The 27686-nt window shown below is 39.3% G+C and overlaps 1 protein-coding gene across 5 annotated transcripts in view; it reads left to right on the top strand.

Annotated features, from left to right (window-relative positions):
- The window catches only part of PCCA (propionyl-CoA carboxylase subunit alpha), a 313606-nt gene that overhangs the window by 221414 nt on the left and 64506 nt on the right, over nucleotides 1-27686 (top strand). For all 5 annotated transcript variants that reach the window (XM_026121612.2, XM_064504347.1, XM_064504364.1 and 2 more), the window contains one exon: nucleotides 17847-17945. In XM_026121612.2, coding sequence (XP_025977397.1) covers nucleotides 17847-17945 — 99 coding nt within the window. The remainder of the gene's footprint in view (nucleotides 1-17846; nucleotides 17946-27686) is intronic.

Genomic DNA, 27686 nt, shown 5'->3' with positions numbered 1-27686 from the left:
ATTTGATATAAAATGTAACATTAAGATATTTATATTGTGATTTATTTTAAAGTAGCAAGTAGTGTAATGGTGTGATACCTTGAAAGAATCAGAGAATTTGAAAAGCTACGACCCTCTTTGTTTTATATTATCTGGCTGTGTGGAGTAAAAATGTATCAAAAGTTTCCATTGTGAGGTGGCTGAAATTCTTTATATCAGAAAATATCAATGCCAAGGGACTTGCTCTTAACGACATCAAAGCTAATTATACTCGAACAATCCCCACTTCATGGGCAGAAAGATCTTATGTTCCTATGAAGAGATCTGCCAAAGCACAAAATGATCAAATGTTGAAATTATTAACAAACGGAAGACCTGTAAACTTAATGCAGTAGTTAACAGCTTCTTGGATAGAAAGTTTGTCAAACTCCAGGGACTCTAGAGTTTCTTTTCATTAATCACATAATTCTGAATATTCATTTTTTACCAGTCCTGCTTGCTACAACTATCATTAACACTACCTTTGTTGTTGTTATAACAAGGAAAATCCCCACAGTGAAGATCAATGCACAGCTGGGTAATTACATTTTATATGTATGTTAACAAGCCATGTACAGCTTCAGTTATTTTTCTGTTCAATAGAAGCTACAACACAAAATTGAGGGCTTTCTCAATTTTTTAAAAAAAGTCTCAGATTTTAAACTATCTCTATGAAAAAATAGAGATTGTACATTTTAGATAGCAAGCCCAAATAGAACACAGATCATTTGGGTTTACTATCTCATGAGATCTGTTGTCACAGTAAGAGCCTGTCTGAATTCTATTTTTGTAGAATTCTTGCTCAGGAACCTGCCAAGAATTTTTCAAGACTAATTGATTGGAAAATTAGTACAGAAAATGTATTTATTTTTCTTTGTTGTGTCATCATTTTATAGTTGTAAAAGATTCAGTGTCAGAATTGTGGCATTTCATTATGTGTTTATGGCTTTGACAGCTAGTCTTGTGGATTTTTTAGATATTTTGGCCTCTTCTAGATATTTTACCTGTGAACTGTCAAATGTATGTGTGTCAGTTTTCATAGTTGGCATTAATGAGTATGATTGCTTTGAAAATTGGTGTAGTTGGGTAGGCAGATGGGTTTTTTCTTTCCTTTTTTTCTTTTGGAGTAGAACAAAATTAGGCTTCTTGGGTCAACTTCAGTTGTCTACAGTGAAGGATTTTTACTTTTTATATATTTTTAAATAAAAATCAATTAATAAGCCCAAGGATATTAAGGTTTTCCATTCTAACATCTGTTGACTAGGAAGACAACAGGCATCATTCCATTATGAAGTTGCCCTTTTTGCCTTCTCCAGTCTTCCTCAAAACTTTTCTGCTAGGATGTGTAGAGTGTTCCTAGTGTGCATGCCTAGAGTTTCCACTCTCTTGCCTGGTCTGAAGAGTTGGAATAAATGAATTGTGTCTTTCTGCACCTGCATCCTTTGAAGGACCTAAACTGGCAGTCCCACCTCTACACTGATAAACATTTACTAGTGTCAAATTCAACGTAAAACACAGCAGCCACTCTTGCTTTTGCCTGTCTCATGTAGAGGCGGGTGATTAGAACGCTTATTGCTGAAGCTCTGCTGATGCAGCCAAGAATACCAGGCTCACGGGGCAGGTGACTGAGGGCCCGAGGAGGAGCGTAGTTCCTGGCCTGCAGTGAGTTCACTAGGCTGGAAGGAGGAGAGCCTGAGCCTTGGTTTGTACTTCTGGGACTGCTTATAGATTTTATCCAGTGACTGGTTTTGACACAACTGAATAAACATTTAATTTAGCTTACATTATATGATCTTATAGTAAGAAAAGTATAGTGTAGTGAGTAAAACCATTTTATGAGAAGTTTGTAAACTTGGGCATTGCTGTTAGTTTAATAACACAAAACCTGCACTCTTCCATTGATTGTTTAGAATTGCTTGTTCAACGTAAGTTTTAAAACTTGCCTGAACTAAAGACTAAACTACATTTTTGAAAATTAAATATAAAATGCATTTAAAAGTATAATTTATTGATTATATCAGCTCAGATCGGCTGCTCTACTTCTTGCAGTTTCTCTGGTTCTAACAATACCATCCTTTCTGCAGGGGGGATGAATAATGTAGGTTAGTTTGTTTCTGTGGGCATTTATTACAGCCGCACGGAACAGTTCCTGGAGAGGTTTTCTATTTCTTATTTAGCAGCAGTGAAAATTGCAATTATTCTATTAACTTGGCTTGCCACTATGGCAAAGAAAATTCTTTGGACTGTAAGGAGGAAATGTCTGTTTTCCCTGGCTGCTCTTTGCATATGCTGCTCCAATTATAATTAAACGTGAATATTTACCCATAAAATGGAGCACTTTTAAAGTTTAGTTAAATCGATTTTTAAGATCCATGACACAGATGTAGGCAACCTGTTTTGTGTTTTGTATAATGTTATTCATTACACAGAACTAATAGACACAGAGTAGCGAATCAATAAAATATCACCGTGCACATCAAATGCAACATTATGGCTGTAAGTTCTTCATCAGGAAGAATCTGTAGGGGGAAAAAGGAAACAAAAAGCTAGATCAAAAGCGATGTGGGGAATTAATGTGGAGAAGATGAAAGGGAAGGAGGCGAACAATAGAGTTGATGTAAGTGGAGGATTAAGTAAAGCAGAAGCAATCATTTTTTTATGGGACAGATGAAAAGAAATTGAGAATAATTGTTACGGGAGGTGCAAGTAGTGGCAAGTTGAAAATGACATGTATTTAATGGCCATATGAAAACCAAGGCTTGTCTGTGATTTGCAATTTTCATTTTTGAGAAGTAGCTTCCTAATAGCTCTTGCAGTATCATGTACTCTTCTAACAATGGCATGCACAAAAGCTTATTGGATTCTTTCAGAAGTTAAAATGCGATGGTAGCATCGCTCAGTATTGTTCAGCTCAGAGTAACAATTTTATTTTAAATACTTGAAGCCAGCCAAATCTTTCATTCACGGCTGCTGACCCTTTGTACGTGCAACACTCGGTTAACTAACTTGCTTAAAGGTATGTTTACAGGCATATAGGTCACTACTTGCTTCAGCTTATAACATGCAATGTTTACTTCGCTATGTGGAAAGATCCTGAAGAACAGAATAAACTGAAATTATTGTTAGGGCAAAATTATGTCTGTTTTTAAGCATACTAAATGCTGTTAATGGCTTAGGGTTAAGGAAAACCTATCTTCCAAAAATGTGCATAGACTAACATACAGCTACATTAGGAGGAACCCTTTGGGAAGAATTGGGGCTGGGGTGTTGTTTCCTTTCATGATGGTCCTTTGCTGCATTCTACCTTGTGCAGAGGGTAAAGGCACCCCAGCCCTGCTTCTCAGCTCTTCAGGTCTTCACAGTGCTTCACAGGACAGGAGCAGCGGTCCTGCTAAACATCTGTATCCTTCACTTGGGAAAGACAGCTGAGGAAAACCTGAAGGGACAGTGCTACCTTCTTTCTTGGGCCTTTATCCCACAGCTAATTCAATATGCACCTTGCCTCTACCAGTAAGGTAGAAGAGACAGTTGTTCACAGGGGAAACTATTTGTTCGTTGGCTTAGGATACTTTTCCTGACTCATCCTAGTTTTTCTCCTTAATTTTATCCCATTACTCATACCGTTCAAGAGCAATGGTTATGATACCTTTTTAAAGATTTGCCAATCATTATTGTAATTCCTTCCGTCCCATCTCCTGTTTGACAAAGTCTATCTGTAAGTCAAAGTGTTAGACAGGGTGGTGTTTAGAGTATAATTTAAAACAGGAAGCAAGTGTGGTGTTATGTAGGCCTGTTGCTAATAACTTAAATGTTGACCCCTTTGAGTTTTTGGTATTTTTCAATAGTATATTCAGGACCTCCCTCTGACCCAGTCCTTGTTGCTCTTTCTGTACTGTCCTCAAATTGTCAACTTCTTTTGAATAATGATACCCTGAACTAGGTAGACAAAATTGTACTAGGCTTTTTATAGTCGTTTCACTACCACTTACCATGTGCTTGATTTTTAACATGTGAATGCAGCCTTGTTAACGTGGTTTTCTAGGAGGGGTACTTCTGTAGACAAGGACTGTGATTTTCCTGCTCTGAGATGTTGTCCCCTGTCTTTTCAATCTGAGGTTATGCTAGCTATTTTGGCTTATTGAATCCCAAACTCATTTCTAGTTTATTGGCCTTTTTTCCCAGTGTTTCTAATGTGCTTTAGGAATTTTATTGAAAATGCCATGCTGCTTTTTAGACACTTTGTCTACCTCTTCATTTTTAACTTCGCCTATTTCCTAAGTAGTACTGTATTACATTTCCTGTTGATATACTTGCTCAAGTGTTTTAAAAATCTTGGGGAAAGCTTATCATATTTGTTTTGGTTTTGCTTTGTTTCGTTCATTCTTAAATTTCCCATTGTGAGCTGTATTGCTGCTTTGGATTTTAGGTGTAGACTGTTGTAAGCCCTGTTTCCCCAAAGAACACAGTGTGCAGTTATGTTTTTCTGTATTTTCTGAAAACAAGCTTTGTATATAGTACAGAGCAAAATCCTTAATGTTGATCTTTCATCTTGTACCTTCCAGTCTCCGAGGCACTTCCTACTACTCCTTTGTGTTGTGATGTCAGAATTAAATCTCTTTTGCTAGACAAGAGAGAATGAATTTCACCCTTTTGAGACCAAATTAAGATGATGGGCTGAGTGTTCCGCTATAGCAAGTCATTAGAGGTAAACTCCAGTTGTTTGTACACGGTATGTGTATACTGTCTTTGTCACATCTCGGCGAATGACTTTGGTCATTTTAAGAGCAGAGATGCCCTGGCAGATTTTATTGTGAAAATGGGAACAAACTTAGTTCAGGAGCGTTGTATTCCTTGCATTGAGCTCATCTCTTCTCTTCTCTTAAGAGAGGAAGGAGCTTCTCTTAGGGAGATTTTTGTATTCTTTGATCCCTGGTTGGAGCATCTCCGCACCCTGGTGTGTGGACTGTGTTAAATGACTGGACTAGTGAAATTTTTACATGGTGACTAAGGGCCTGTCTGCTGTGTTTCTTCAGTGCGTGTTAGACAGAGCCTGACCAGGCTGGGCACTAAGCTCAGGAGCTGGGCCTTTGCATAAAGTGTTAGGGGAAAGTAGGAAAACGCTAGTATCTCTGAGGAATGCTAGAGTTTTAAATACAGAAGCACTGTTCCAGATTTAGACTTTCCTCGCATTTTTGCATTATTGGAATTTTAATGATATTTTGTGGCGACATTGAAAAATATGAAATGATGGCTATTAGACTAAAAAGAGGTTTTTTTGTCTTTTAAGTTTTCAGAAAAAGATTGTAACAGAAGAATCAAGATAAGAATTGCACACATACAAGTAATATTAATAGAGTTTCTAAGAGGTCCCAAACATGTTTAGAGATAGCTCTACAGTAGGATTTAATGCCAGATAAGCCTTCTGTGACAAAACCTTTAAAAACAAAAGTGTTCATACATTTATTTTGGTATTTAAGCAAGCAAAGATAGTAGACACTGTGATGTTAGGATGCCCTGTTCTTTCTTTAGGTTTTGTTTCCTAAGAGGTAGATCACATTATTGTTTTGTACTCTGTGCATTTTCTAAATTGGTATCTCCAGCATTTCTCATTGTTGTAGTAAATATGTGTTCCTGGCTTAATGTATGAGGATTTGCATGTTTTATTTAGGACAGTGTAAAATTTACTCCATTCTTGTTGACAACTGTTATAAAGTGGTGTATTTTTGATTTGCCAAAAGACTGAATATTTATAGGTGATTAAAATAAAGAGGTTGTTTAGCAGGTGCTGACTGCAATATGTAGTTACAGTATCATAATCACTTTATGAGGTTTCTCTGTTGAGGAAATTATCTTTGTTTCGTGCTAAAGGATGTAGGTAATCTGTCTCAAATGCCAAATTATTTCAGGGTGTGCACTTTACTTTTTCCCCTACACTTACGTAGATCGGAAAACTGAGTGTTCCAAACAACTGGTGGAACAGTTTCCATATCAACTTTTATGTGCTAAAAATGCAATTAAGATTGTTTAACTCAAAACATAAAAACTAGATTTGATTTAATATGGTTTTTTTGGAGGAAATATTGTTTCTTATTTAACTGATTCTTTTAGCATGGTGAATTTGAGTTCACCCTGGTAAAAGTCAGTAGCAAGCCACTATCACATAATTAAATGTGAGTAGTTGGAACTATGAGGAAATACCGAATTCCAACAGACATCTATTTACCACAGTACTTTTCTGCCTTTTGAGTAAATCCATGGTTATGGGTTTGTTAACGTAAACAATGCAATCCCATTAACTGGGAAGATAAATAGCATTAGATGTAAAACGTCTTTTTTTACATTGCTACATGACCTGATTTGTTCTGCTTATGGAAACACTTCAGAACTTTTTAATATTTCCTCTTTGGTGTAGATGACTTATGGCTCTTCTGATATCCCTTCTTCTCCCTGTTGCTTCAGCTTTTCCTCCTTATCCCCTGTGTGCTGGGCTGTGTTCCTCCCTTTTCTGTTTATCACTGACACCTCTGAAGCCGTGACATTCTATTATTCCCTCTTCTGTGTTTATTTTAAAAATTAGAAGAGGGTGTTTCTACAGAGGGAATATGCTTATTATTACTCCTGATAATGCCTTATAGGCATTACATCACACCCTGCAATGTGGTTGGTGTGTTTGATAAAAATGCATATTGCTGTCTTGATACTACCCAAGCATGCCCAGGAGAAATGAATCAAGTATGTGTTTGGGGAGCAAGGAATGGTGGAAGGGATTTGGTAAGCATCTGAAGGTTTCACTTCTGATCAGCTCCTGGAAAGTCTTCAGTTAAAACACTTGCTTTGCTTGTAAAGTTAATAAATGTGGAAAACAACCCAACAATGGAAATAGGCTTACAGATATCTTTTTCTGCATCTAGTCTCCTCTTCCTCAGTGCTTATTTTTATTTCAAAAATTGAAGTTTCTGCTTTTAACTTCTAGCTGTAGAAAAAAGAAAAGATTTCCTAGGACCACTTTGTTCTGATAACTGGCAAACCATATAACTATTTTAGTTGTTAAAGTATTTTTTTAATCCAGTGGATTAATGCAATGTTCAAATGTGTTCCTTTTGGCTATTTGATTGAAAGGCATACGCTGCATCTGAAGCAGATGATGTTAAAATAAGCTGGTCTTTAGAAAGAATCAGTTTTAATTCCATAGTATGCTTATCATTGTCCTGAAGCATCTAGGGGCAGCTCGGGGAAGATATGCAACAGCAGATATTTTGCATGTAAAGCTTTTAGTGTAAATGGTGAATAACCTTGGGCTGGGGATAACCTAAGGACCACTGCTGACCTATATGCTGTTGTGACAGCTGAGAGCAGCATGTTGGAACTGCTGGATGAAATCCATACCCAGTTGCCCACTGTACTTTCTTCTTGTCACTGCGCAATGTCAAATCAAAGACACTTTTTTTTATGTTGCCTATTCTGTTTGCTAATTTAAGGAGAAGATAGCCTTGCTACTGGGGCAGTGCAATAGGAAAATTATTTGAAATCAATGGCTGACTGTGTCCAGTGTGGTCATCCACCCTATGTAGCTAAGCCAAGGTGCAATACTTCCAAGTATACTTCCAAGTATAATAAAGGAATGCTTTTCTTTCTCATTACCTACTTTGGAGCCTGCTGATTTTGTTGAATATCCATACCAAGTCGTAAATGATGTGTGAAATAAAACACTTCTGCTCAGTTGATGGACATGGTCCTCATGATTACAAATGCTCTTCATGTTGCTGTGGTATGGTGCTTTGTTTAGAGCAGACACAGAAGTCTACCTAATGTGTAACTCAGTTTAGAAAGGAGACAGAAATGACACCACTTGGAACTAAAGAACTTTTTTCTGCTGGGGTTGTGCATGTGTGTGTCTGTCTGCCTGTCTCCTTTAACAAAAATGTTCATTAAAAAAAAAATCTTTCCGATTTAAATTCTATGATGATATCTTTCCAAATAGGTATCCAGGCAGTGGTACTGGGAATTCCTCAATAGCCAGTGTTAATTCCTACCCCTCTCCCCAAATTTAGAAAAGAAAAATTAGAGATCAAGAGTTGTGCATGACTAGTCATTCAGTGGCAGTCAGGGTAGGAATTCATGAGTTCATGACTCTGAGCTTGAGAGCCAGCTTTTGGTGATACTGTCTTTCTAGTTAAATCTTTTTGTAGCTTCTGTATCCGTATTGCATAACTTTCACTTAGTAAATATATATATATATATTAGATGCATGCTTTAAAAAACTATTCCAGAATGTGTTTTTTTGACTAAAACGGTAGCTTTAATGTCTTGTTTCATAGTGGCATTATGATATTATGATGTCATTATGGAGATTACACAGTGAAGTGAGATAGGACTTAGGATCACTGTGTGCCCCTGAAGTGAAAGAATGGAAACTCTGCAGCTGAAAGACAGGAATCAGAGTTGCTTAGTGCATTCAGTATATAGGCATGAATATACCTTATCAATATTCATTTTACCAAAGCAATTTTCACTCCCAACATAATGAGCCAGATTCTGCTATTGCTCTCTATACTACACTAGCAAAGGAAACCTGGAGTGTGATGCAACTTTGAAAGTGCCCAATATGCATAGCAAACAGTGTTTGACCCACCCGCACCGTTTCCCAGCCACCTGGGAGCAATACAAGTACCCAGGCTGGAGTATACTTAGGCAGGCAAGGCCAAGGAATTCCTGCCTCTGGAACACCTGGAATAGGAAAGAAACCTTGTTCTCTCTTTTTTTCTATTCTGCATTGGGTCTAAAACAACAGACGACATAATCCCCAAACCACCTGTGCTTTTTGTACCTCAAGCCATTGCCAGCAAGTTTGAACAATTTCCTAATAGCTGATTCCTTTCCTTGCATGTTTTTAACTTCTATTTTTTTTTTAAGCCTTACTGCATTTAGACAGGTTACAGATATGAACTGTCTCCTTAGTAGCGACTCCACAAGAAGTAGTGAAACAAAGCATTTGCTGCAGCACAGTATTTTTGCTGTGTAGAGACTCTTAGTGTTGCAGAGAGGACAACAACCTTGGTGAGTGCCAAAAGAAAGCCCTTGCTGATTAGAAGAGATATAGGCCATCACTTCCCTCTCTCATCTTGCTTTGTTTTGGTTCTGTTGCTTTTGGAGCTGATACCTGTTCCAGACCTCTCTCCTTAATCTCTAGGCTGGCATGCTCCCATTTCTAAAGATATACCAGAGTAGCTAATGGTAATTTGCGTCTGCACATGCTACCTTAAAGAAAGAAGAGATAGTTTGAATCTGTGCATATTTGTTTGCTTTATTCTAGTGGCTGTGGGCTATTTGCTATTCCTGTGATTATGAGCTGCCAATTCTATGAATGTGCTTAATGCTTTGAAAATTTGAAAGAAGCAATGGCACCCTGCGCAATGTCAAAATGTGCATTTGAAGTAAAAGCCTAGCAATTCAGATCTTCTGGTCTTGTTCGTAGCAGGTAAAAGGCTGCCTTGATGACACTTAGAGCAAATGGTTTTCTCTCCTGCAGTCATGCACTGAATAAATTGCTTGATCTAGTTTGGTACAAAAGGCCATGATCTATAAATAGTTAACAAAGCTTTTTTCAGGACAAGTGATCTATAGACTGGAACTCTCTCTTGAGGTCTTTTAAAAAAGTAAGTGATAATATGAACAAAAGAAAAGTTTATTAAAAAAGAAAAGGTCCTTTTAATGAGCTTGAAACTCAGATATTTTAACTTCCTTTTGAAAGTACCTGGACAACCACTTCAAAAGTCTGGAAAGCTAGTCTTACATTCAGTTGAAGAAGAAGAAAAAAAAAGGCCAGTGCTTGTTAATCTGGTGTGAATGTATTTTGTAAACAACTACAAGCTGAAAATGCAAGCTGCAGCCGCAAAATACTTAATTTGAATGGAAGATATTGCTGTCATACAAACGTAAGTGCTTTCAGCTTTATTTGTGAGCCAATGTTTGCAGTCTTAGTGCGACATCTTTTTGTTACATTTTTATGGGTTTGTTGATACAGTGCACTGTTTGCCACAGGACCTATCTGTCCTGTTTGCTCTTTAATGCACTCTTTTTGGCAGCTGATCTTACAGGTTTTTAGACCGTTGCTAATTGTGATGAGCAAAACCTTGTAATATGTTTTAGGGTACTAAAGGAAGCATTCATTTACCAAGTTTCTTCATGTGTCATTCTCAAAAGAAAGCATAAGAAATACATATCTGCAGAAACAAAAGGAAGAAGCTTCCCTTTTTATGGCATTTTCAGCTTTAATTCTTTCTTCAGTGAGATGAGGCTAGTCATCTTGAAAGTTGTGTCAATGTAGATTGCACTGAAACTGCCTGCGTGCCTCGTGCATGTGAAACTTAGGAAGATGAAGGCTACTGCCTTGATCAATTACAATTGTTTTAATTAGCATGGTGGTACTGTGTTGCAGACCACCTAATCTGGATGAGGAAGTGGACAAAGCATTCTTTAAACAGCTGGAGGAAGTCTCTATCGCAGATGCTGGTTCTTGTGGGGGACTTTATCCTCTCTAACATCTGCTGGAAGCGCAACATGGTGGGATGCAAGCAGTCAAGAAGATTTCTGGAGGGTGTTGGGGAAAGCTGGTTGACACAGGTACTGGTTGATACAGGTACAGCAGCCCCTTCCCTGGTTCATGGTGAGATGGGGTGACAGCTGGATCTGCTGTTCACTAACAAGGAAGAACTGAGTGGGGACATGATAATAAATGGAAGCCTTGACTGCAGCAACCATGAAATAGTTCAGGATCCTGAAGGGAGTGAAGAAGGAGATTAATGGAATACGGACTATGAACTTCATGCTAGCAGACTTTATCTTCTTATTTGTTTAGCTGGTAGGTGCAGTCCCATGGGGGGCAGCTCTGAAGAGCAAACAAGCTCAGGAAAGCTGGCAGGTCTTTAAGGACAGCATCCTCCAAGCACAAGAACAGTCTGTCCTTGATACTCAGGAAAACAAGCAGAGGTATCGGGAGACTGGCTTGGCTAAGCGGAGAAATCATGGCAGAGCTTCAGGGCAAAAGGGCAGCGTACAGGTCATGGAATCAGGGACAGGCTACAAAGGAAGAATTTAGAAATTCCAGGCATGCAGGGATGGTGTTCGGAAAGCTGAAGCTCAACTGGAGTTGAGATTTGCCAGGGACATAAAGGGCAACAAGAAGAGCTCTACTGCTACATTAGTAATCAAAGGCTGAGCAAGGGAAATGTGGGCCCATTGCTGAATGGGACTGGGTGATTTAATAACAGAGGACTTTGATAGTGCTGAGGTACTCAGTGCCTTCTTTGCCTCTGTCTTCACCAACAGCGTCTGTCTGGCTCTGTTCAAGGAAGAAAAGAACGACCAGCAGTGGATGAGGATCAAGTCAGAGACTGAGGCAGTTTGACCCGCAGAATTCATGGGACCAGACATACTGCATCCAAGAGTGCTGAGAGCTGACTGATGTCATAGCAAGGCTGCTCTCTATATCTTTGAAAGGTCATTGGTATTGGGGGAGCTCCCTGATGACTGGAGAAAGGCAGATGTTGCACCCATGTTCAAAAATGGCCAAAAGCAAAACCCAGGGAATTTGCAGGCTGGCCACCTTCATTTTGGCTTCTGGGAAAATCATGGAACCAGTCCTCTTGGAGCACATTTCTGGGAAGGTGAAGAACACGATAGTCAGACCAGGTTGCTCAGGGCTTTGTCCAACTGAGCCTTGAAAACTTCTAAGGATGGAGACTGCACAATGTCTCGGGGCAGCCTGTTCCACTGCTTGACTGTCCTCATTGTGAAAAAGTTTCTTCTTCTATCCTGTCTGACCCTCTGTCATTTCAATTTGTGCCTGTTGTCTCTTCTCCTCCTGCCATGCACCACTTCAAGAGCCTGATTCCCTCTTATGGATAACCTGCTTGTAGGCCCTGGCAGGCTGCTGTTAGGTCCAACCAAAGCTTTCCTTTTGCAATGCTGAACAAGACCCAGTTCCCTCAGCCTGCCCTCTTACGGCACGTGCTCCAGCGCCCTTGACAACCTTGGTGGCCCTCCCCTGAACCCACTCTACTCTGTCAATGTCTTTCTTGTATTGGAGAGTCCCAAAAGTGAACACAGTATGTAGATGTGGTTTAACGAGTGCAGAGTAGGAGAAGATAATCACTTTCCTCAATCTATTGGCTGTGCTCCTGCTTATACAGCCCAGGGTGCTGCTATCCTCCTTTGTTGCCAGGACACACTGCTGGCTCATTTCAGCTCACTGTCTGCCTAGGTCCCGGGGTTCTTTTCTGCAGCGCTGCTCTGCACTGCTCCAGTCATTTCCCCAGACTGTATCCTTGCACGGCATTCTTCCTTCCCAAGTACAGGACCTAACAATTTGTTAAATTTCATGCACTTCACGTTGTCCGGTTACTCTTGCCTGTCTAGGTCCCCATGGACGGTAGAACTATCTTTGAGTGTATTGACTGGTTCCTGCAATTTTGTGTTACCCGCAAAATTGTCAAGGGTTTACATCACCTGTTTTCACATTGTGATCCTGAAAAATGTCAAGCACTTTATGGGAAAGCAGACCCCAGGTCACTAGCAAGTACAGTGCAAAGAACAGGAGAAAGAGCCTAAACAATAAGATCTACCCATGTGGGAAATCTTCACAGGTTTGATTGCATTTATGCGTGGCTACATGTGAAGTACTATTTGGTTGATACCATTTCCTGATGTAGAAGATATGATTCCTTTTTTTTTTAAGGTACTTCCAGACAATGCAGATGAAGAGTTGAAGAAAATTGTATAGGAAGACCAGATGATTGCCAAGACAGCTCTGCAAATGACCAGAAATGCTTGTGGACACAGCCGCCAGGTGGCTGGTCATTTTCATGATAATGAAGCATGTTGTATTTATTAGCTTTAGGAATATTCAGAGATGAAAGACAGTGTTTGAGCTCTCCTGCTGGCTGAGAAAGAGCTCTTTAAATCAAGGGTTAGCAAGGTACTTTATACCTTAAAATGCCTGGCATTTTATGTATCATTCTTCTAAAGGAAGCCTGAGAATGACCAGCCAGGTGCACACATTGGTCTCACTCTGTAGGATACACAGGGCTATGAAAAGCAAGGGATAACAACTTTGCACAATAGAGCGTTGCCATTTGTTTCTTCTCTTACATGTGCTGCTCCGTTAGCTGGACAGCAGATTCGATGAGGATTCTAAGAATTTTGTGAAAACTGGTCAGGAACCAAATGCCACTTTGTCCAACTCTATTTGGATTAGTCTGAGATCACCACAGACTAGTATTACTTAATACAGCTACTTACAGTTCCACCTTCTCTTGCCACACCTCCCCTTCTGTGCAAGAAGCACTACCTCTCCCTTACCTGACTCATAAGAAGGGAAAAAATCTGCTTGCTTTCTTTAGTACAGTAGATGATGTTTAAAAATAGTGTAGGTGAACAAGTTTTTATTTGAGGCAGTTACTTCTCCCAGAGGCCATATCTGTGTAGCCCTGAGGAAATTATTCAAGCATATATGCTACTTGAGGTTTACAACAGTGGTGCTTGCTGCCATTTCTCCTTCCCTGCAAGATGGCTTATAGGTTGCAGTTTGCTGCCCACAGGTTGTGCCTTAGTTTTACAGTGGAGCTAAATTAACACCAGTGGAAGGGATTGTTGTTTCAGTTCTTTGTGACACTGAATATTCATAAATCTCCTTTGAATAGTAGTGTTTGTTTCTTTTGTTTGAATCTTGAAGATGTTTCACATCTTCATAGACAGCTGTCTTGATACGAGAAAGTTTTAAGCAAGGCAGGTCTGCAGAGGGTGACTTTTCATTTCGTTCAGCTGATCAAATAGGGAAAGCTTTTGCTTTTGCAAGTGGTAGAATTCAGAGGTGTAAGGAATCAGGGTGATATAATCCGGTAGCAGGGCCAGGACTCTGGACCAGGAGCTGAGCCAAAAGCCTGGAACCACCGAGTTGAGCGACTGTGCCAGGAGGCAAAGCTGGAACTGTGGAATCAAGTGAGCAGTTTCAAGCTACTCAGACTAAGGCAGGCATTAGGAAGTGCAGACACAGTGTTTTGAAGCATCAGGCAGGAAGCAACTGCTGTAGCTGCCCTCCAGTCTCCTGGAAAACCACCTTCATTTTCAGGAGAAAAGAAATGACATGTGCCAGATGTATCTGAAACTCTGATTAGTAGATTAACAGGGCTATAACACTCAGGCTTGTGCTGCCTCCCTTAATTGCCTGACATCTTTATAAAATGCCAAATGATGTTCTCAAAAGGAAAGGGAATGCAAATTATGCTTTACATCTCTTTGCACTGTTAGTTAGCTGGTACCTATCCTGCTGAACATCAGAAACTCAGTCCACAAGAGGTGAAGGGGCTGCTACTTGTGTAGTTCAGGTGCATGCCAGTATCAGTCTGCAAGGTTGTGACAGAAGAGAAAGCTGTTGACCTTTTTCTAGCACTGTGTCTTGGACTTGTCATTCCTCTTTTTGAGGCCTCATTTACAATGGCCTTTGAATTGGAAATAATTGTAAAGAAGAATCGTGGCTTCTTTACCTTTTATGTCCTTACACAGGAACAAACCAACCTATTAAAACAAAACAAACCAAAAAAACTTAAAAAAAAAAAAAAAAACCACAAACAAAAAAAAAACCCCAGTCCCACCAACATGGATGTGTTAGCAGCAGTTCAAACAACCACAGTTACTCTAGAGTAATTCCTCCCCATGTATGTGACACACAAACACGCACAGGCATGTGCTTGGAACTGAGTAGTTGAGGCTACACCTGGACTGTATAGTTGTGATGTAAAGCACAATGTGGCCCACTGCATGAGTGATTTAGCTGGGATATTTTCCATATAATTCAAGTGCCAGAATCCTTTGAGTGGTGAGTTCCTTGATGGCTGTCTCATGAGCACAAACTTAAACAGGAAATAGTCAATGTTAACTTCGCATTAGTTGCCAGAAAAAAAACAAGCTTAAACCAAAAAAGACCAGGTTTTATTACTGTATGCATTGCCAGAGAAGAACTGAATGCAAATGCAAACTCCAGAAAAGTTCTTTGAACATCCTATCTATTTCCCTGTCTCCATCAACTAACTTTGCTTGGCTATTGGCTGCTGAGCTGCCCTTACTTCGCATGGCTTCTCTGCAGAGAGAAGGGTTTTTTTCTCTATCAGGTAAAGTATTGGTTTTGATTTCTGCTTCTGCCCCCCCTCTCCCTTACTTTTTTGTTTTTGTCCTCTGCCTTCCTCTGATATGGGATTGCTTGTCTGTAGTGAAAGTAACATGTTCCCTAAATGGATAAATGTCTTCAGTCCTTGCTTCATTTTCTCTGATGGCCTCCTTGCTTTATCATCCTACCAATTGGAGCAGCAACAGCCAGCTTCCCTGTGATCCTCTCAGCTTCATATCAAAATCTTCCTAAGCTGCATGTACCATGGTGAGCTCCAGGTGAAAGCAGCTGTCTGACATCCTGTAGCTCCATTATAGGAGATGACTGCTGCAGTTTCTTGGTGTATTCATTAGTTCAAATAACATATGTTTTTTCCTTTGGTCCTTTATCCCTTCTTGAATGGAGAAAACACAGTAGAGACAACATATTGCCTGCTGGTTTTCCGACTTCACATAAGCAAGCATAGTGTTCCCAGAGGGCCACAGTTGTTCAGACCTGCTCTAGGCTTTGATTGCTGGCATCTCTTCTTTCCTGCTGGCTTCTGCCAGAAATTCTTCGATGCTAACTTAATCTGGAATCAATGATGACTAGATTTGTGTAGGCCCTTGTGAGGGATTCTAAACACGTCATTTGCCACTGTGACACACTTGTTTTTCTTTTCTTCCGTTCCTCTGTACGGTGACAAAAGAGCTAATGATAAAATTGATTTTTGCATGAAGATATTGACTTACACCTTGCCACTGGGACAGCCTTCACTAGCATTTAGATATCAGCTATAGCTTTTCTATGAGGCTGTGTGTAAATCTTGCAGTGCAGTAACCACAGTATACAGTTGTAGTTGTTTGGCAGCCAGTATTTTGGTATACTTTGATACTGTTGCCCTTCCTTCCCTGGAGAAAGATGGTAAATGATCCTTTCAGGTCCAGGTTCCAGTGCAGACAGTTTTTCGTTGTTATAGTGATGGATAGCTTTGTTAAAAATTAGCTTACCAAAGTTCAATTGCTAAACAAAGAGAGCTGAGACAGAGCAACAGATTTGCCTTATTCTATTGGGAAAGTCTTTTTCAGATGCTTCTGCTGGTCTTAATAAAGACAGTACTTGCTGATTCAGCTTTGCTGATATTGGGCTGTATTCACTGGTATGTTCCAGCTGCTTTGCAGTGCTCTGGCAATGCAAAACAGCTGCAGGTCTGGTTTAACTCAAGCTGGGTTTATGGCTGTTTTGCATCACTGGAACAGTGTAAAGTATCTGAAGCATGCCAGCTAATCTGGCCTATTGGTGAACCATTATAAATGACTTGTTTTTCTTCGTGTTCTTTGCATGTAACTTTATTTATAGCTAAAACCTATAGAAATTGAGTAGATTGTATCACTTAAAGACAGATTTTATGTTCTAAAGTGAAGTGTCTATAAAATTTGAGCTTTTTTAAGCCAGAGATTTTTTTTTCCTTAACTGAAATGAAACTATCAAATTGTATATTGCTACTCTGCACTTGTCTATTATGGATTTATTTTAAGTTATGCTAAGATTACTGTTGTAAGTCCTTGTTGTCAGATGAAACAATTATTAGTCTTTGTGATCTAAAAGAGCCTGTTTTATACATTTTATTTTGCCAAAAGTGGGCTCACCTCTTATTCTAAATACAGTGATTTCCTTCTAGTTTGCTGAGAATGTATGCAATATGTGTGATGTTATCAATATTGTCTGTAATTTAGTGATTGAAAATATTTTGGAGATTTTGGCAAATCAGCCAACCAGTATTTTTCTTCTGTTTGTAGTAAAAAGTACAATTGAAATCATATTTACCTACCCTAGATATCACGGTGAATGTTAAAAACACTCCACAAATATTAATCCATAACTGTGTTATTCTGCACATAGTAATATTTTTGTTTTTAATCTGACTCTTCCTCTGAGGCTCTTATGGTATTGAGTGTGTTTGCATGTAATGGAAGGATAACAGAAGTGTCATTACACCTTCTTTGTAATACACAAGAGTTCCTATAGTTTTTCAGAACTGAGAAATTTTGCTCTTCATAGAGAAATATTTTTGTATAAAGATTATGGGATGATTTTTTAAATTTCTTTCTGGATAGCCATACTGACATTCAAGTCAGAAATTGCATTCCTCTGATCAGGTGTAGATTGAGAGAAAACATGACAGAATTTGCAAAGTTTTTCTGGACTTTGAGATAAAACACCAAAGAATTAATTACTGCCTCATATTAATTAAGATAACAATGCAAAACCCTTCATTAGAAGCGTAGGAAAAGTTCTTCTGTGGTCCTTGGAGAGAATATTATATGCAAGGCCTGTTGTGTGGGTTGCAAGGTGTCACTGGAATTTATATGCATTACTTGTCTAATTGCAGTAAATGTAGCATGTCCAGATAGGTTTAAAAGTTGGATGGCTGTTTGTTACTTGCTAGAAATCACTTGAAACCTTGCTACTCCGAGGCAGCTGTTCACAGGTCCTTCACCTCTCCCCAGAGATAGCTAGAAGACTCTGTTGTTGGACCCTGTCTTTTATGGCAGAAGCAGTAAACATGACAGGTTGTTTGGGAGCCATCTGTTTTAAAATGGTTGCTGCTTTGTATGCAGCAATGAACTTGAGATCAGTTTTCTGTCTGTCTTCATAGTAACAGCCTTGTTTGGTGTCACAACAGGTGGAAGTTGATGGGATAAAACTAAATGTGACCAGCGAGTGGAACCTGGCTTCACCCTTATTGTCTGTCACCATTGATGGCACTCAGAGGACTATACAGGTAAATTCATCAACACCTTACTTTGCAGAGCTGTGATCACTGTGTGCTTGTAGATACACAGATAATGTTGATACATGGCGTCTAAACGTACTGTATCATAAAAATGATGTTACACTGTGCAGCTACCATAATCTTGCCCTTTTACTTTGAATGCATTCAGCACATCCGTGAGATGAACTCTAGAGCTGCTAGGACAGCTTTGTACTTTTCAAATGTCTTTCATTAGAAGACAAGTCACTTATTTTAGACAGAAATTTACCCCAGTTCCTGGTATTTCTTCGCTTAATGGCTGTGAGCGCTATGGTTTCTTGAGAAATATTCTTAAGAAATAAAGTAAGAATTACTGTTTACAGAAAGGATGGGTTCTGCAGTGAAATTATTCTCTTCCCAGTGTTTGAATCATTATCACAGGTTTTTTCCACCTTTGGGTCTTTGCAGATGGAAAGCCACAGGACAACATATTTCCCATGTTGTTGCTTTTATAAAATATTATTAGTTCCATGATTTGAAAAGAAGAAAGTAGAAAACATCCAAAACCTGTATGGCTCTGACAAAAGAGGGCTAGAAAGATTAATTTGGTGTAGAGTCTTTCCTTCTGACGACTGGTGTGTCTGAAAACAACTCGAAACTAAATGATCTCTTTAAGTATCTTGTAAGTTTTCTGGAGGTAATGCTAGTCAAGCTTTATATATTTGTTGAGAACTCTTTTATTAATATCTATCTATTGATTCTGGAAATCAATGAAAGGAAAACAATTTCAAAACTTTGGAATGATTTAAGTGTTTTTCTACACACAGCATTATCTATCTGTCTGTCTATTTTTATATACATTTATCAGTGATATCCTGATAAGATTTCTGTTGTTAATTCACAGTGAAATACAGGCTTTCTTTTGTGTTTTCACCTCTGGTAAATTTCCTAAATGAAGATATGTTTTCCCTATGACTGAATTTAAAAGATTGCAACTTTATGAAAATAAATATTGTATCTTTCAAGGATGGTATTGACTGAAAGTGAAATTTTCACTACATGTCCAAATAAATTCTGGACTTAATTTCTGTAGATTTCTTGGAAGGTTAATGGCATCATCAGGTTGTATATCTAAAATAATTCTACACTCTAAAGTGTAGTTTTATATTTTTATACTGATGCATTTTGCTGGCATTTTATAAAGTACATGTTTCCTATTCAATATTAGGGATTAATACTAATATATGAACATACAAAATCTCTTTAGGAGAAAAGTGTTACGTTTGGTATGAATAAACGTATTTGGAAGGCTCTATTAGCTCTCTGAGTATAACTAATAATAAGACCAGTTAGCCAAAAGTGTAATATTTGAACTGGCACATAAGTTTAGTTTCAAAATCAGTGATCATCAGATCTGGACATACTTTTTAGTAGGAGATGAGCCAGCAATAGTGTTGCTTACACTGCTGGAATATGACCAGATTGTATGAATTACTACAGGACTAACCACAGCCACAAGCAGTGAACTGATTGAATGATACTTATCCAACAGAACGCGAAATAAGCACGTATGTTGTTGCTTTCTGAGATATTATCTGTAAGTCTTTGTTTTTAGCAAAGAAGCCCAGTAGCTTAAAACTTATTAATCTTTCAGTGTATGTATGTAAAATTATGGTAACCTTAAGCTTGACCTCTGATATCTGCTCACTGGAATCTAAATTGGTTTTTTGGTTATATATTTCTCTAGACTTGCCCCACTGCAAGAACCAAATTAGACAAGTGTATTCCTGTAGGTCAATTTGTCTCCAAAAGCAATTGACCCCTGAGTCTTGAAGTATCTTCTTTCAGCAAGACTTAGCCCTAGAGCCATTTAAGCAACAAATATGGATGAATCGAATAATTCCAGCTGTGCTTTATTAATTTTCAGCCAGTCTAATTTCTCTTCATAGTTGGTTTCATTCTTCTAAATTTACTCAACCAAACACAGTCTTTGTGAACAGTATATTTCTTTGAAGGTTTGATGTATGCACCTTTGGCTCGATCCTGCAGTCTGGCCCCAATCCAGCAAAGCACTTAAGCACAGAAGCAGGAAATAAATAATTTTAAAATGTTTTGGTTTAAAATGTATTTATGTAAATTATAGTCTAGACATTCAAATTGTTGCATATCTGTCGCATATATAAAAATAAGTAATTAGGCATGCTTGTCTATTTCTACTGCTCTGCTAAGGCTCATTGTGGATTAGAGCAAAGGCAGAGCACCAGCTTGACCACACTTAAGGTTAAGAAGACCTCTGAGTTTAAAAATCAGGTTTCCTAAGGCTACCTCTAGATGGGAGAACCTGGGAATACATCTGAGCTGCTGGGGTATGTGCCCTGGTCACAGCCTGTCTAGGGCATATCAGGGCACAACTAGGCCGTGCCGCAGCCCCCTCCCTCGGGCTTTGTTCCTTTTGCAGGGAAGCCCATCTGTGCAGCAGATGGGCACTGCGGAGTGCCTGGCCAGGTCCCCAGACGATAGCGGGACCAGCACCCTGGGGGAGACCGCAGGTCCGTTTTGCTGCAGCATACAGCCTCTACAGTCTTTGTGCTGACTTGGATTGCTGTGAAATCCTTTAGATCTTCTAGAAGGTTATGAAATGGAGAAAACTTGGGCTTGTTTGAGCGAAAGATTCCTGAGATGCAGCTTTCCAGGGGTAGGGGTGGGGAGTAGACCCCCATAGCATTTCTTGAAGGACATGGATTCCATCATTGGTTTTTTTTGTTATTTTGTAATTCCTCATCTGATCCCAGTTTTGCAGTACTTTCCCCACTTTTGACTAGAACCTACTTCCCATTTGGGGAGTCTGAATTTAATGCAGCGTGAAGTGTAGGATTTTGTTTTTGAAGTACCAAGCAAACTACAGTTTCTGCGTGCAGGAGTGCTTTTCCAAAATTGTTTTCCATACCTGTTTCCAAAGATTTCAGTGGCTCTGAAACCTGAGTTATTGTGAATTCAAAATGTACTTTTGCTGAAAATTATAGAAGTAACTATAGGTATGTTGTTACAATATGTCTCCATGAGGCTTTAGATTTGAAGAGGTGGCTTGTTATTTAAAATGCATATGTAAAATATATTTACATATAAAACACAATCTGAATATGAATATATAAGCTTTCAGGCAGTATTTAGAATTAAAAAGATGCAAATAAATGATGTATGCTCTCTCTGTACCTATGAATGGGGGAGTGTGTGGAAGAAGAGAAGAGAATGATGCAAGGTCTAGTTAGAGGCCTGTAGCTAGCGGTGTCCCCTGGGTGTCAATAATGGGTGCAGTCTTGTTCAACTTGTTCATCCATGCCCTGGATGAAGGGACAGAGTGCACTCTCAGCAAGTTTGCTGATGATACAAAACTGGGAGGAGTGGCTGATACACCAGAGGGCTGTGCTGCCGTTCAGAGGGACCTGGACAGGCTGGAGAGATGGGCAGAGGGGAACCTTGTGAAGTTCAAAGGCAAGTGCTGAGTCCTGCACCTAGCGAGGAATAACCCCAGGTACTAGTACTGGGACACTGCACAGGAGGATTCAGGTATTCGCAGAAAGAGCAGGTTGCCCCTGAAAAAAATGCATGTAGGAGATCCTCAACCCTCTTTGCTTTGGCAAAACTTGTGTTTGCGCTGGCTTTCAAAAACCACCCCTACCTACTGTTCTTTCAAATTCTGAGCCTGCTCTATAGCAACACGACCCTGACGAATTTTACAACTCTTCAGTGATTTTACAGTCCTTTCAGAGAAGACTCTGTTTAATGCTCTACTTTCATTGATCCCATCATCAAACACTCAGCCCATCCTTATATACTGCCTACCTGCAGACAGTTCCCTGTAGCAGAAGGATTCTGTGCCAAACTATTTACCATCTTTGTTATGCTTGCCTCTCTTGTATCATATACACCTCTCTGCCTGCCACTCCACTGGGGTATCCTGTGCTCATACCGCTTTAATGGCTCTGCCAGCTTGCTGTAGCGAAGCCCTCCACCTTTAAAGGGAGTGCAGACACTCTGCCTGGAGTGCAGAAAGCTCAGGGTGGTTTTCAGTGGCTTCAGCAAGGCAGCTTTATGGTAGCAGTGGTGTTAGCTTCTCCTTATGTTTCCTGGCTTTCAGAGGTTTGGTCTCTGCTGAACTGAAACTCTGTAGGGACATAGGCATTATGGTACAGGACTGAATTTGACAAGGCCTTCAGAGGCCCGATCCAGCTTTGACGTTAGCCTTGCTTTGAACAGGGGATTTGACTACCTGATCTCCAGAGGCCCCTTCCAACCTAAACTATTCTGTGACTCTGTTGGCTATTCCTAACTCTATGGTAAAAAGGTCTTTATTGGCCACATCAAGGTGTAAATAAGAGTGTAATGGAGTTACTAAATAGGAGCATGATCCTGTAAAGCTGACATCATGGATCCCAATCTTCAAGTGTTTTAGTGCCTGGAACAGAGAAAAATGCTGATAAACTTTTCCCCCCATTTACAGTAATGTGGGAAATTCAGTGATGGCACCTGTTATTATTTTTAATTATTGCATCAACACCTGCAGCAGGAGGAGCATATTCTACAACTTGGAATATGGCAAATGCATGTGCTTCTCTGATTTTTTTTATTATTATTTTGGTTTATAATAACAGAAAAAATGAAAATGCTATAGGTTATGAAACCTTTGCTCTTGGGAAATGTCTGCCAGGAGAACAAAGGCTGTGCCCAAGTATTCGTTTCCTTCAACCCCATGGAGCCTTTTTCTCAAGCATATGTTCAATTAAAAAAAAAATTACCTACATTTAACTGTTTTGAAATCTCAGACGTAATCTGTAATAATGATATATTGTATAGATTTCTGACCTAAGGTACCATTACTTCAACACACTCATTTTCCTAAATCCTGGAAATGACTTTGGAAAAGATTTAGGGAACTGTGAACATGAAGACTGCTCAAGTCTGTTCTTTTAAGCAGTTACTGCATACGCTCTGCTGTTGTCATTTATTCATGATTTCAGAATTATTTTTTCTAGGTTGCTTGTAGAAGAGGGAAATACAGAGTATTTTACAAACATAACCAATGATCCGATTCTTAGAAAGCCCCAGGGTATGTCTATACTGTTACGTAAAGAAGAGCCAGAGAGTGAGCCCCAGCACTGGATTCCTGATTGTTCGTATTGATTAATTGTTAGCTCACTCCCTGGCTTTCTTTCGGCCTATTCCGATTATGGCTATCTTAGATAAATCTGTTATAGATTTATACCATGTTTTATAGACCTAAGCAGTGGGGACTGGGACAGTCATTGCCATTTGGCTTTGGGGCCAGGCATTAGTCCATGGCCTCCTGTATTTTGCAGTATAGATATAACCTCAGAGGCTGCCTGTGCTTTCCTGCTTGCTCATCCAGCCACAGTCATTTGAGAAAATAGAGGTCAGCCATGAAAATCCCCAAAAGATCAGTGGATTTAACACAGAGAAACTGATTTTTCTTGCCTCCCTTGGAACTTTCTTGGCATTTGAGGCAAGTACAATCCAGGTCTCTCATATCCCAGGTAAAAGACATACAAAAGCCCTTGGTGTACCATGGGTTTTACTGTGGTACATGTTGCTGTGTGACAGGCTGTACAAGACTTTTTTTAGGTATTAATATCTGTATGTTGGGGTGCCATTATTATTATTATTATTTCTTTCCCTGCAGTTGCACAAAGAGAATGATAGATTTTGGCAATTTGTTTATCACAGCCTTATCATTGTCTACTAATTGCTATGGTAGTGTCTTTTAGCTTCATTTGAATTCCTCCTGGCTCCTGTATTTCTGTACTGGAAAATACTACTGGAGTAGTTGATCCCTATCCGCTCTGTCCACACTGCTCATATTCTTACTCAGTTGCCTCTTTTCAGTACTGTGGAGTTGTTCCTTGTGGACAAGCCTGTCTTTGGTGATTCATGTTGCTCTCTGAAAGTTTCCCATTTCTGTTGTATGTTTTTTGGCTGTGGGGGCCAGAACTGTGCCCAGTATTAAAAGCGTGGGCAAAGCATAGACTTCTTCCATAACGTGATGGTATTCACTGATTTGTTATCTGTTCTCATTATTAATTCCTAATGTTTCATTTGACTTTTTTGACCAAAACCAAGCATGGAGCTGATGTTCATGTTGAATTATCTAGTAGAATCCCAAGATATCACTTTCAGGTGGTAATGGTTGGGGAGGGGAGGGAAACCATGTGGGCGGGGGAAAAAAAAAAACCTCTTAGGAAGGAGGTTTTGACAGGAAACTTTAAAGCTGTGTGACGTTCTAGAGCACAGATGTCCTAGTGTCACCCTGGGTAAACAACATAGCTGTTCTTGTAGTTGGAGGAGGATCCATTCTGAAGGACCCAAACACAGAAGCAGAGAAAAGTCATAACTAGAAGAAACTGAAACTTCTTCAACGTGCCTTAGATTGTCTATGCATGATTCAGTGCATATCTCATAGGTGCGCTTGGAAAGACCTGAGTTTTCTGCTTTAGATGATTAAATAATTCATCTAGCTGAGTTTGTGAGTCATCTGTGTGAGAAAATCAATAATTGTACCACTTGGTTTTGTTGTTTGGTCATGGATAGTCTAAAGAAGGACCAAGATCTCCTGTATTTCTAGGAGCTGTAGAAAAAGGGAAAACATTTAAACAGTATTAAACATGTGCTGGCCTGTTTTGGTGGTTCTTGCAGTAATTGTCAACAATGTGTATTCAAGCAAAAATTATTATTATGGCCTCGTTGACACTGGTCATGGTGTTTGCCAAAATTGTTGAGATTACTGTTTTTTTTTTTTTAAATGAGTCCTAAATTTATAATATGTGTAATAAATGTATAATATATGCCTGTGGGACAGCAATAGCCCAGCTCCTGATGCACAGAGCCTTTAAAATATCAGATATCCTTTACTGTCACAAAAGACTGTTTGTATAATGTTACTTTAAATAAGCAAGTTCCCAGATCTCATGAGTGGTCTATGGTTAGTGTGAAATCAGTTTAACTCCAGGCTGACTCAACACCCTTGTCCATGGTTGGATAGAGAATTTGTGAAAAGAAGGGGAAAATGCAGAGAAATAAAAGATGAGAGAATTACAGGTTATTGCTTTTTTTAATTATTTTTTTATTTTTTTAATTGAGGAGCTGAAACAGAAAGCACATACCATCACCCTTAGCCACTATTTCATGAAAAGGAATTTTTTTCATCCTGGAAGGAAATGAGTGATCAACTGCTATGCCCACCCAATCCCTCTGGAATTAATTGTCCACTTTTCAGAGACAGGTCTCCCACAATAAAGCTGTATCTACAAACAACATACTTCTCACTCTCTTTAACCTAATGAGATTAGCAATATCCTGTGCTGCTCAAGGGTTGATCAAATAATGTTAGCTATCACAATATCTTATGCCTCCCCCCCGCCCCCCAAAAGGAGCTATAAATTTTAATGAATGGCAGTATTCAGGATGAGTAACTATAACGTTTCTGTGTGTATCCAAAGACAAAAGTATTGTATTCAGTTATTGACAGGAATCATAATTTTATAATATCTAAACCTTCAAAGACTAGGAATGGTTCTCTTGAACATGATAATACATTTAGAAGGAAAAAGGGAAGGAAAAAGAGGGACATCAAAGAGGGAAAAGGGACTGTGGATCCTGCAAAGAATCTACCTCAAAGCAATGATAAACATTATCAGATCTAGACTCACGTGGTGTCACGTGGCATATTATCTGTGTCCCCATAGAAGAGCAGAATGTATGACAGCATGTCAAACTGAGGGTAAAGTGTCCAAATACTTTACTCTATTACATTTTTTTGTGGCTTAACATAATAGCAGCAAAAATTTAAAAGGCCACAAGGAGAACTTAGCTCTCCGCAGTTATTTTAAATAATTGTAAATAATGGGAAATGTTGAGCTAGAGTAAATGTCTTAGTATTCATTCTTTACCAACACCAAATACAGTCTTCTCTCTTTTTTTTTTCTTTTGCGCTCATCTTCCACTGCTTTATGACACCTACCTACCTCAGAGGGTTAAATGAGCACATGGACATTCTTAAATTGAAGATGCTATGTATATAAGCAATACGGCAGTATTATTACTATTAAAGATCCGCATCTCAAAAGGGTGGCAAAGAGAAGTAACAAGTGACATTAACATTGGATCTCACATAAAGAAATATTGAGCAGGATCTGTGTTTCCTTTTTTCTGTTTATGGGAGGACAGAAGCTCCTAAGCACCTACTGTAATTAAATCAAGGCATTAAGAGAGAAGTCCTCCTTTTAAAAGTAGTAGTATGGTGTCTCAGCCAATTACAAAGGAGCAGGTGCAGTTTCTCTGTGTGGATTGATGCCTTGTAAGCTGTCGTGCTGTATTTAAGGTACATATTTGTGCTGAGTTTGGCAATAGATCCCATTTAGTCCCTGGAAAAGGATTCAGATAGCTTGCAGCAGGTGTCAGGGAGAGGACAACATCTTAGCATCCTAGCAGGATTCATTTTAAGAGAAAGAATACTTCCCCTGTGTACTATTTAAGCCAGAAGAAATGTTTCACATGTCAGAATGCTTCATACACTGCAGGACTTGGATCTTCTCATTCCCCATTGGGTGACTGGTGCCCTTGTAGGAAACTGGAAAATGTGGACCTGCCCTGAGGAAAAACAGCTAACTGAGGCTTCATTTACTTTTAAAGTGTGGTCTTAAACTGGTAATGGCTAGGGGAAGAGCAGTGCACAATATTGAACTAAGTTTCCATCTATAGTTTAATGCACTAAGGAGAAGAAATGATGGCCCCACCAGGGGAGAGCGCTACATTGTGACAAAAGTAGAGTGATCATCTAAGTGGAAAAGTTTGCAAGGCTCTCCGAATCTGAACAACGCAAAGAGGCAGTCTTTAACATACAAGAGAGCTTGGTGCCATTGCTAGTCTACCTGCACATATGCAGTCCAGTTGGACCTCTTATATGAGATGGGGATCCAGATAAGGAGGCTGTAGAAGTAGGTGGCTGCTGCTGCATGATGACTGGTGTGATGCTTTGCCCACGTGAAGCTTTTGTGAAACTCCCTCCCTATAGTCCATGCAGCTGGATTTTGCACTGTGGAAAGGGAGCACTGAACTGAAGTTCTGTTTTCTCTGAGAACTCTTACTGAAGAGCAGAGGTTCTAGAGGAAGGAAAAGTAGTCAGATAAAGCCAAACCAGTCTTCACATTTTGACAAATAGAAGACTTCATGTTTTCACAGCTACTTCTGCAGCTTTCTCCTTCTCTCTGACCTAACTATGAGATTCTGAAGATAGGAGCGACATAGTTGAATGATGGAGGTTTTCAGATGTCCTAACACACTTATGTACACAAAATCTCATAGATGAGTTACTGGCAGCTAAATCTGCCATAACTTTACAAGTTAAAGTACTGATTTTTTCCCCCAACTTCCCCATTGCAGGAATAATTTTTTTTTTTTTTTAATTTAACCTGTGTGGGGAGGGGATGATTCTGGCCCATGCTTTGCTTGATTGAGTTTTCAAGGATTTACAGATTTTGGCCAGTAAGTGGATAGTATTCTCCACTTAAAATTCGTGGCAGAAGATTTTCAGAAGTACCAGCAATTGAGATGAAGCAATAGAGGCTACAAGATCTTCTGCACTCTGAAAAATAGAATCATACTGGGAAATCAAACTATTTCACTCAGAATTTTATCTATAGTTCTGTAGTCTTCTGTATTCACATGAGATAGTAATCGGTGGGCATCACCCAGAAATCA

Source organism: Dromaius novaehollandiae, chromosome 1 (assembly GCF_036370855.1).
Source record: "Dromaius novaehollandiae isolate bDroNov1 chromosome 1, bDroNov1.hap1, whole genome shotgun sequence".
NCBI classification, from domain to species: Eukaryota; Metazoa; Chordata; class Aves; order Casuariiformes; family Dromaiidae; genus Dromaius; species Dromaius novaehollandiae.
This window is presented reverse-complemented; position numbering and strand designations above follow the sequence as displayed.